Consider the following 11,963-nt stretch of genomic DNA (forward strand, 5'->3'; position numbering starts at 1 on the left):
TGACACCATATGAGCTTTGGATTTTGATGAGGATCCATATTTTGGTAGAGGAAAAGATGATTTTGATGGCACTGGTGATCCACATGTCAACCTTGTATGACCACTTTCCTTGCACCGACTACATGTCGATCTCTTCTTCTCTTCACCCTTAGACGGTATACGATCGTGACTTTTTGGTCGGCCAAGTAGCCTTCTGTCCATGGCTGGTGGCAAAACTGTTTGTAAGTCATCTGGTATGTCCCACTCAGAAGGATGTGGAATAGGGTAGACAATCTCGGTATAAGTCTGTCGATAAACTTCTGTAGTGTAGCAATCCATAGCGTATGCGCTTGAATCATCTTGGTTTAAATGAAGAGCAACTTTTATAACATGGCCACACGGATAACCAGATGTTTGCCATTTCATACAACTACACGTCTTTGCATTTAGATCGACTAGCCCATTTAAGTTATTATCCAGTACTTGAAACAAAGTGTTTGAACATGGTTCAACTCTCCATGACGTTGACTTCACAACACGTTTCGTTATCTTTTTTTCAGTCCATGGTGTAACACGATGTTCCAATGTTCCTGTAAATTTAAATAAACAATACTTAGTAAAATATATAAATATGATAAGTTACGAATTCAAAGAAATAATACCTGCATGGTTTCTTTTCTTGTAGTACCACTGTTGAATAGAGGCTCGAAAAAACACCATTAACATAGTAATGGGTAATTTCCGGGAATGACGACTTAGAGCATTGATTGATTCTGCACTATTAGACGTCATGAAACCATATCTTGCTCCAAGTTGATGTACTCTTGACCATCTTTCAAACCCGACATCTTCTAGTGTTTGAGCACACTGAGGCAAAACACGTCTTAAACAATTTATATGCTTATTGAAATCCACTTCCCGATAAGCTTTTACAGCCTTCCAGTATGTCCATTTGTGCTTTTTTATACCAGCAGACCTTGATTTTAGATTTCTATACAAATGAACACCACAAAGTCCATGAAAAGCATCTGGGAAACACCTTCTAACAGCGTTGTCAATTGAGTTTGCCCTATCGGATATGATTGTCAGATTGCTAATAGGACCTATGCAATCCCTAAGATGCCCCATAAACCATGTCCATGAATCAGAGGTTTCAGATTTGCCAACCCCGTAAGCTATTGGCAATATCCCATTGTTAGCATCCATGGCTACTGCTAATAAGTTTACTCCAAGGTATCGACCTTTCAAATGTGCTCCGTCAACTATAATAACTGGGCGCATGCAAGTAATAAACGAACGAATCTACAAAATAATATACACAAGAAATATAATCATTTAAATGTGAAATGCATGTAACTAACAAAAATGAGTCAACAAAATTATATTGATTTACTAACCGTAGCACCAATGGCGATAAACAGCAACTCAAAGTGTCCATCTCTATCTGTTTTGATATGAGTTACCGACCCAGGATTTTTCAGCTTTAAATTGTGACAATAAGCCGGCAGTTGGGCAAACGATGCTTCTGGCGACCCCCTCAACAATTCCAAGGCATAACATTTGGCTCTCCAAGCTTGAGAATATGATATACTAATCTTGAACCGAGCATTCATGTCAGTCATAATTTCATGTCCCCGATATACCCTGCCATTCAAAAACATTAACTCAGCCAGAAAACCACCCAACACCTTTTTGTTTGCATGTCTATGGTGAGGAAAAACTTGGGTTCTTGAACATGTATGTTTATCAATAAAAGTCCTAACTTGAAACATTTCGCAATCTTTTATTCTCTTTGCAATCATACGCCACGTACAGTTTTTGTCAATCATACACTTTGTTTCGAAACGATCTTTGCTTGATTTGTTAACTTTTAGTTGATAGCCGTCTTCCACACATTTCGTATACAAAGCTATCTTCAAGTCTTCCTTTGTATCAAAACAATCATCTTTCTTGATACGAATAACTTTTGTGTAACAATCAACTGCTTTCTTTACCAACTCTTCTTCCGGTATCTGAAGTAATTCTGGCATATTCCAGTTATACGCCCGTGGCATTTTCTTTTCTTCGGGGACTTTTTCTTCTTCTTTTTCTTCTTCAGGATTATATGAATTACAGAATGGATGTTCAACATGTTCATTCACAGTCGTAACTTCCTCCTCATTATCATCAACAATACATTCTTCGGCAACGGCTGTTTCATCATCAAAATTCGGGTATTGACCAATATCAAAATCATTACACGCAGGGTCTGTTTCTTCTTCTGAAACATCATCAAAATCCGTGTATTGACCAATATCAAAGTCTGGATATTGACCAAGACCAAATTTCGAATACTGACTAGTACTCACAATTTTTTCTGTTGGCTCATCATCGTCTAACTGGTCAATACGAAAACCGGAATTTGGTGCTGAAAGTTGATTGGGATTTGGATTAGAGAAAGGTTGTGGGTTTTGAGAAAAACTTAGTTGATTACTACCCGCTACTGACCCAACAATACTACTTCTAGGTTCAACAACATACAATGTAACATCATCTTGTGAAACACTAATGTAAGCAATGAATCGTTCAACATCTTCATTGTCGGTTAACAAATAAACTTTACCATTTCTCTGATAAGATAGCCTAAATCCACTTAGGGGCTCTAAATTCAATTTATTTGAAACACGTAGCATTAGAGTTTCATAAGTTAACTTTTGTAAAGACAATTTTAGTTGAAGATTCATGGGTAAAGGCATATATTGTAAAACACCATGAACATTATCCCATGACCCTCCAAAACACAAATCTATCCAAACATGATCAACATTAGATGATTTCATGGTTGTAAATTAATTTACTAAACAGACGAGCTGCGAAACTAAAACCTGTTGCCGGATTGGGAAGGATGTCGTTGGATATAGGAACGGATGTCGCCGGAGAGAGTGATAGATGGAGATGGAATGAGTTGCGATTTAGGGATTTAGTTTATGATTTGCTGCTGTTGCGTAGTTATATACCCAAAATTTCAGTGTTGTGATTTACAAATTCTCGTTGCGATTTACGGATTATCGTTGCGATTTACAGATTCTCGTTGCGATTTACGGATTATCGTTGCGATTTACGGATACGCGTTGCGATATACGGATACGCATTGCGATTTACGGATACGCGTTGCTATTTACGGATACACGTTGCGGTTTACGGATACGCGTTGCGATTTATGTGTTCGCGTTGCGATTTATGTGTTCGCGTTGCGATTTTCATATTCGTGTTGCGATTTTCATATTCGCGTTGCGATTCTTGAAAATCGCAATGCGAATTTGTACTATCGCATTGCGATTTTCAAGAATCGAGTTGCGATTTTGGAAACTGATTTGCGATTCTGGGGATCGCGTTGCGATTTTTATTTCGCGTTGCGATTTTGTTGGTCATTTTGGCAAATCCAAAAAAAGTTGGTTAAAATCGTATATTATAAGGCATTTTTGGTCACTGAGGCGATTTTCTCAATTAATTAACCCTATCCTGCATGTCGAAAGACAAAATACACCCTCACTTTGCCCCCGCCTGAGCTATGCTCTAAAGGGTAGTTTTGGTACTTGTCTTGGGGGGAAATTCAAAACCTAATATTAAATAATTACTGTTATTAATATAAAATAATAATTTATTTATGATAAGAATAATAAGAATACAAGTCGAAAGACGAAATACACCTTCACTTTGCCCCCACTTGAACTATGCTCTAGAGGGTGGTTTTGGTACTTACATTAGGAAGATTCTAAAAATGGAATGTTGAATAATTACCATTATTATTAATATAAACATAAATATTTTTGACACTTTGTAAAAAATATCTGATAAATAAATTTTGTCAACCTTTTATGAATGGAAAAGTAACTAAATTAGAAATTAAGTAGCAACATATTTATCATACGGATAATTTATGATATCTCGTCTAGCAAGATTGTGGAAAGTTAAAAAAGACATTTTATGAAAAAAATTCTTAGATAGGGGGATCAAATATCTTAGTAATACTAGCAGCGAGCATATTTTCTTCTCAGGGAATATAAACTTTAATTTATATAAATTTGATTACTTAATTAGTGATATCTTCTTGATGGAGCGCGGTAATATTATATTTCAGTATACGACGTACACCGGAAGCTCATCCTATTATTAAAAATGGCATTTTAAGTTAAGTTTTCTAAGTTTAATATATTTTGATATTATTCTTATTTTTATTGTCATTAATACTTTTTTTCTTTTCAGTGTCAAACCAAAATACCCAACAAATATCAGCTCTCTCTAAAAAGGTGATCCAGCCGCACTTTGTTACGATTTTGTTCCGACTCTATTCCATCTGCACTTGACAGCATATATATATATATATATATATATATATATATATATATATATATATATATGTTAATGTATATTTATATAATGTGTTTTTTTTAATTTTATATAAATTTAAAATCATTAAATGAATAAAAAACCGTTAAAATTAATAGTTTAACAGTTGAACATGAAAAGATTTTCATTGAACAATTCTATTTTTATTTATCTAACAATCCTAAATTGAAATTGAAGTTTTACACCATTTAAGTGAATTCTAAATTCTAAAGAATTATATTTAAATATTGTTGAATGAAGAGTCAAAACAAAGTAAAAGAGAAGGAAAATTTATTAATTCTTGTTTTTCAAATTTCAATTATAAACTATTTTAGCAAAACCGCAGCAGAATGAAATTAAATAAAAGAGTATAAGAAACATGTAATTAAATTTTAGAACTACAATAACAAATTAAAGTAAAACTTTAATGGAAAATACACTTTATGATATTAAATTTACATATTAAGAAAGCCAAAATTGGATTCTGCTCAGACAAATATTTCTTGAAGTACCCTGTGGCTGTTACCATGACTACACATATCGGTCCAAATACATGAAAAAACTTAGTAAAAGATCGAACATACTTGTGTTCGACTTATTACCGCATTTAGCACTAACACTCGAGTCGAACAACGTTCGAGCCCGAATCTGTAACAAGTAAAATTTTCGACGAAAACTTACTACTGCGAAATGTTACCATCGAAACCTTCAAAAAGTTTTGGATTATGCTGCTCATCAGACTTAAATGCTTCTCAACAATCCTCCAGGAACACCCATCTGATTTCTTTTCTTTGACATAACCTGAAATCAACCAAGTTCTCCAAGGATCGGGTTTCATTTTTTATGTCTACGAGCTAGCATCGAAATAAAAACAGAACTTATGCAGTTGAATGAACTTTTAAACATTCAAATAGTAAAGGAACTTATGAAGCCAAATAAAACTGTTAGTCGGAACTCGATTGTGTAGGAGAAGGATACAAAATTTGATCATGCAAGAGTGAAATGATACCTTAGAGGATTGAGGGGGCAAAGATGCACGTCGCGAAAACTTCCGGGGTTCATTCAGTTGTCGAATCTCTCGAAGTTGATTAGCAATGTTTTCCAATATTTGCAACTGAAAGTGTTCCCGTTCCTTGTGCCCTGCTGGGAAGTTCAGCTTTTCTCTTCCTTGCTGCACAATCTTTAGCCTTTCTCTAAGCCAACCAACTTCATTGTCAATTATCAACCGCTCGTAATCGAAAGAAGACATCGAACTTCTGCGTGAAGTAGGAGGTAAAGATTTGACTCGTGAAGGACCACATGGTGGCAATCTTTCAGGTCGATCTAAACTGCTGCTTCTCCTGTAAGCCTCGGTTTCTAACCCACCAATGGTTCGATTATTGCATGTTTGAGGCAAGTCAGATTTATCATTAATGACATTAACACCGAGAGGATGAAAGTTGGTACCAGATTCTGTTCCATGCAAATCTTCTCCATGCTTCTCCATTTTTTCATTATTGTATGGAAAAATTATCTTAGTCTCAATTGCTTTTGGTGTCAAACATGGGTGTGGACTGCTTTCTCTGCCTTGCTCCTCTTCTACTCTAGTGTTAATGGCTTTCTCGTGCCAATCAGATCTCGAAGGAGTAGTTGACAGATCAGATTGAACATAGCTTTTTTGATGATCGGGATTCTTGTTCTCAGATGCCACTCCCTTCACCTCAAGTTCTTGATTGATTTCGTAAATATTTCTGGATGGATTTGCATGATTTTCTTCGATAGTATAATTTAAAGAAGCAGGATCCCCACTGAGTTCTGCAACTGGTAATTCTTTCCCAAATTCAAGAGCATCATTTGGTGACCCAACAGATCTGATCCCATACTCCGAAAAATCAATGTTAAGCATTGTCTTTTCCTTCTCCCCAACAGATTCAGCAATCTGCTTTGACATTACCAGTTGCTTCATATTCGAAGTCTCTTGTTCGTATATGGCTTCCATGTCATACATATCCATATCCGATACCACATTTTCACAAAACATTTTCTTGTACGCCTCAACTTCTTTCTCCAAGAAATGTTTTTCTCTTTCTCTCCTTAATAAGATCTCTTTAAGAATGTTCATCTCTTCAGCATCATATGCGAATTTTTCCTCGATCATTCTCTGGTACTGCCTAGCTTCCATTTCAATCGTCGCCTTCTCCTCCTGCAGCCGCAGTATCATTGCCATAGCCTCATCTGCAGCAGTAGCAGCAGCAATTCTCTCTTTCTCAAGCTCAAGGTACAAAGCAGTACGAGCTTCATGCTCTTCATGTGAAGCTTGTTCAAAAACTCTAAACGCATTTTTGTCACCGTCATCAAAATGCCGATCCGGCATCCAGCATTCAAACCCAGCCGATGCGAAATCCTTCTTGATTTTATTCTTGGTAAACGGGTCATCATCCACTTCAAAGCCATGTGAACCTTGCTTTGGCAATTCAATCTCTTTTGAAGTTTCCCAGCCATCTAAAATTAGAGAAACCATGCACATTACATTTGGTATTAGCATGTGAAGTGGAAAAAAAAAAACTAGTTCAAAGCACATGCATTCATTATGTATATTCCCTTTGACATTCAAAGCATTGTCAAGAATTTAGAGAACTTTTCCCCTAAGGTAGGACTCAATAGCATCGAAAACAATCTATAGATTTTTTGTTCATTCTGCTAAAAAGAAAAAGTCATTCGATAACTATTCTGTACGGATCTGAAAAGCTTAATAAAATAGACAGTATTTTAGAGATGGCATGTGGCCTATTGCTTGCATCTTCTCTTCTCTTTGCAGTTAAATGTATGAATTAGGTTCAAAAGAAGGAACTGGAAGCTCTGTTAAAGCTAATATGCTGAGCTAAAAGAAAAAAAAAGATAACTTTTTGAGAATTTCGTTTTATATTTTGAGGACTTGTGGTGTCTAATTATCAAGTTTGAATTCTTATAGTTTTTTTTATGATCATGGATATGAACAGCAACCTTATATGCAACTGTAACTTAACACTTGCTGCATGCACAAAAGGTTTTGCCACTTACACACACATGGACCCTGAAATATAAGTAAACCTAAATATGAACTTAATTTGTCAGTGCATGTTGCTCCGAACTACCCGTATCTAACAGGGAGGCATAGCTATGGATGTCCGACGTTCTAAATACACGAGAAATTTTAGAGAAAAATATGAGTGTATAATCACCCCAGGTTCGTGTAACATTGTTTTTAGTAAATCAGCTACCATAAATTCAATTATGAAAAGATTTATTAAACAAGCGAATTCTACAATGATCCCCCACTTATTTGCAATCCTCAGCCAATTATTGGCATAATCATCATCCAAGTTATCTTTGAAATGCAATTCCAACATAATCAAAACAAAACCAAAATTCTAATAGCATAGCATAGAGGGAAATTAATTTGCTGTTGCAAGCATGTTTTCCTTATGTTAAAACAGCGAAATAAAGATCATAACATCACATTACAGCCACTATTTAAATCTGATTCAGCAATAAAGCCAAACATTTAGAAAAGAAAAAAAAAACCTCACCTACAGAATCATCTGGGGTAGTAATGGAAGCACTCAAACCAATTGGTGTAGTGTCAATGGCAGCCAAACGATCATTCGAAAATGTCAAAACCTTTCCTCCATAGCCATTGGCAACTCTCTTACGCCGCCTAAGACCAACTCTAGGCCTCTGATTCCCAAATCTTCTTTTATTTGCTCCAACGGAGTTCTTCGAATTACATGAACTAAACGATGCCCCCCCTGTCATTTCAAAATACCCATTTCGCCATTTTTCAGAATTTGAATGGCGATTTTCATCATCATAAAATTCGTTCCAGATTGAATCGAAAGGAAGCTTTTCCTTAACTGAAGATTGGAGAGATGAGATTTTAAGATGTGGGTTATTTTTTTTTGGATAAGTAAAGATTTTATTCATCCAAGGAGCAGCAAGCTGCTACAAAGAACAATATAACACTAAGACAAATCTCAATCTAGACATAGCCTCCTATTTACATCATCAATCAAGTTCATACTGTATCTATACAATTTAATTCTTATAGAATTTCTAATTTTATGAAATTGCATCAACCGAACGATTAACACCTCTAAACAGCCTATGATTACGTTCCTCCTAAAGAAAATAGACAAAATCAGTCCAAGCAAGTTTTAGGATACAAACAAGAAGGGATTTACCCCTCAAATTCAAGGCCAGCCAGTGCAAAGAATCATTCCAGTAAAGAATCGGCTGGTTATGAAGACCACAAGTCTGCAAGATTACATCCCAAACCTCTCGGGCGAAAGAACATTCTAAAAACAAGTGATTCCGAGATTCCAGCTCAACTCCACACAGACCACAGATATGATCAACCTGAATTCCAAATCTGGCTAACCTATCCTTTGTAGGAAGCCTATCCAGAATCACCATCCAAGCCACAATGGAAAATTTTGGGACATGAGCAGGAAACCAAATCAATTTGTGCCATTCAACCTTGTCCCTCCTCTCACGGATATGGTCTCATATCCATGCACCTCTAATCTAAGACAAAACAGCAGCAGAACCAAAAAGTCCCCTAGCCTCCTCCCTCATTTTCACCAGCTTTCTTAGGATCCAGCTAAAATGAGGCTTACAGTCAACTGTCCAAAAATCCATAACCTTGAAACAATAAGATTTGAGCCAAGCAATCCACAAAGAGCCCTCATCAGCTAGAATTTTCCTGATGAGCATGAAGCAGCATGCCCTACTCCAGTCAGAAAGTTTCCTCAAGCCCAGACCACCCTCTGATCTTAAAGAACAAACCTGACTCCAACTCACTCTAGCCCCTCTAGCTGAAATATCACAACCTTTCCAAAAAAACCTCATGCATAATTTTTCAACATCTCTGATGACCCCTCTGGGCAAGACCAGCTGCCTGCGCCAATAGCCAAAGATACTAAACAGAACCGACTTAACCAAATGTAGCCTCCCCCCAAAGCTTAAGTGCTTGCTCGACCATTTATCAATTTTATCCTTGATTCTCACAAGTAGAGTTGAGCAATCAGATGTGGGTTATTAACCAACATGGATTGGTAACATTTTTTCTTATTCGGGTACCCAAACGATCCATTACACGGACAAGGCAAGGATTTTCCAAATAAACCCAGAAATTTCGAAGCTAAATAAGCAATAGTCGATCCACAAAGTAAGAAGTAAGCTATGGAGAGATCGAGAAAAGCACCCACTAGAGCAGCAAATGTCCAGGAATTTATCTCACTGCATGCCATTAGAACAAAAACTACTATCTGGGTAACTGACCCCGAGTTGGATTCAGTTGACTCAGTGATTTGGGGACTGATAAAGCTTACCAGATAGCGTTCGTTGACTCAAGTCGGTTAAGGTTCGAAGGAGAAAAGGAGAGTTTTTTTTTGGGTGAAGTTTCTATTTTTGATGCGATTTGATTGATACTTTCGACCGTTCACGGTTTTCAAAGCTTCGGTTACATTTCCAAGAACATTCTAAACGGCGGCGTTTGGCGGGTTTAGTAGATGACAATGACAATTAGAGAGGTAAAAAAATACATTTGATCCGAAAACTATTTGAATTTAGAGTAAAATTTACATTTAGTCACCCAACTATTATTTTGGATTCGTTTTAATCATTCAACAAATTTTTTTCAAAAGTATATCTAATGTTTGGTTTAATTTCAATGACACACTGTTAAAAATTAATAGAACTGTTGACATAGTTTTTTATTTAGTTACCCAACTATCATATGGTTTCATTTTGATAATCCAATAATTATTTTTTTCGAAATCATATATATAAAGTTATGTTTTGGTTACGCGCCATTAAAAAACAACGGTGATGCTGAGATATCACCATAATATAATATCACATTATCATTAAAAAATAATTTTTTACCAAGTCAACAATTTTTTTAACTGTAGATACTAAAACATAATGTTAAATATGATTTACAAATAATAATTAAATGACTAAAATAAAATTAAAGTGATAATTGAATGACTAAATATGTGTAAACCCATTAATGCAGTCCAACGTAACGAAGGCCCCAATGGCCCTAATTTCAATCAAAATATCAGTCTCAAATTGAACAATAACCCAATTAAATTATCATAGGCCGAATAATCAATTTCTAACAAAACCTGAGGCCTTAATGGCTTTAATCCCAAAACCTATAACTTTTAAATCAAAAGCCTAAACTCAAAATTTGAAATCAAAGCCCTAAATCAAATGTACATGACTAATACTTCACATTGAAGGCCCAAAGCTCAAATCTTGAAAATGCATGACCTGCACTAGGCCGAGAACTCGATCGTGTATGATCCAGGTGTCTACATAGACGAAATGAAACTATGACCCACCCATGATCAGATTTACCTGTGAGATTGATTTTATAAAGTAACATTTAATTTTGAACACAATGTGTAACATCCTTTATTTAATCTAAACGTTTAATCGGGTAGAAAGTGTCACATTCAGATAGCATAGCAGAATCAAGTTTATTAAAAAAATCAAGTCATACATTTTAGATTCCAAGCAAGCATCAAACAAGAGTACATGGATTATGTTGCAGACAACTTAAAATTTATAGACATTTATGTTAGATTAAACCTATAATTATGAGCACATATGTACAATGTATAATATTATCATAAAATTAAGTGACCAATTATGTTATACAAGTCGTAAGATATTATAAGTATCATTGAAATAAAAGTGTAGATACTACTAAAGTTGTGTTTATAATTCAATGAGATGCAAATTTATATATACATGCAATAATTGATTATTAAATCAATTATATAAAGATATAGTGGTCTCCAAGAAATAGGTCAACTTATATTTTCTCTTATCCCGTCAGAGAATTTATACCCTAGAGAAACCTATATTCCTGGAAGATTTCAACATTCAAGGCAATCTCCGAGATCTCGACCTTTTATGTAATCTTCAACAATGGATTCAAACACGCTTTAGCAAATCTAGTACTATATTATTGATAATTTGACATGATTTGATATTGGGTTTGATTTTATGTTTATTGTGATTTGGTTCTAATGATTTAAGCAAATCAACCAATTCACCACTCACTAATAGCAAACTTTATCATTTTATAGCAAGGGTACCGATGCTAACTCAAGGGTTTCAATACCTATAGTTCAATTCTGATAATGTACTAAGCTACAATTCTAATTTTATGCTCCAAGTTTGAAAAAAAATAAAAAATTTTAAAGTATTGATACCATAATATAGATATCGATATTAAAATCATATATCAATATTATTTTGAAATTTAATAATTTTTTATAAATTCAAATACATAGTATCGACACCCTTTTATGATATCGATACTCACATATCAAAATGTAATTGGAGATTTTTAAACAAATCTTTCATGCATCAAAGAATACCGACTTGTGTCCTTTGGGATTTAACAGGAGAGCTTTACTTCAGTCCCTAATAACATTTTCTATGACATTCAATCATGTTCGTGAATTTTGTTATGTATTTATATTATTTCTTGCACCATATAGGTGTCGTTCTTCTTCGGATCTCTTTCGGAATCACACTTCTGCCTTTTTCCTTCTGTCCATTAAAGGTTAAGGTCTCTT

The 11,963-nt window shown here is 35.1% G+C and overlaps 1 protein-coding gene across 1 annotated transcript; it reads right to left on the bottom strand.

Annotated features, from left to right (window-relative positions):
* Window positions 1–4,907: 4,907 nt before the first annotated feature.
* LOC120138811 lies at window positions 4,908–9,738 on the bottom strand. Its single transcript, XM_039154214.1, has 6 exons — window positions 9,373–9,738; window positions 8,897–9,262; window positions 8,533–8,761; window positions 7,896–8,307; window positions 5,357–6,828; window positions 4,908–5,148 (listed from the first exon to the last, which is right to left on the bottom strand). The coding sequence occupies exons 1-6, from the start codon at window positions 9,612–9,614 to the stop codon at window positions 5,089–5,091; spliced, it is 2,781 nt and encodes a 926-aa protein (XP_039010145.1). The 5' UTR covers window positions 9,615–9,738; the 3' UTR covers window positions 4,908–5,088.
* Between the last annotated feature and the right edge of the window lie 2,225 nt (window positions 9,739–11,963).

This window comes from Hibiscus syriacus, unplaced genomic scaffold, assembly GCF_006381635.1.
Source record: "Hibiscus syriacus cultivar Baekdansim isolate YM2019G1 unplaced genomic scaffold, ASM638163v2 tig00110705_pilon, whole genome shotgun sequence".
In the NCBI taxonomy this organism is placed as follows: domain Eukaryota; kingdom Viridiplantae; phylum Streptophyta; class Magnoliopsida; order Malvales; family Malvaceae; genus Hibiscus; species Hibiscus syriacus.

Excerpts from the sequence above, each read along its gene's own strand:
- LOC120138811 (XM_039154214.1), bottom strand. The coding sequence starts at position 9,614 with ATGGCATGCAGTGAGATAAATTCCTGGACATTTGCTGCTCTAGTGGGT. Across the intron at positions 8,762-8,896 it reads TTTGGTTCTGCTGCTGTTTT|GCTTCCTACAAAGGATAGGT; the intron begins GTCTTAGATTAG and ends GATTCTGGATAG. Across the intron at positions 5,149-5,356 it reads TGCCCCCTCAATCCTCTAAG|GTTATGTCAAAGAAAAGAAA; the intron begins GTATCATTTCAC and ends GGTTGATTTCAG.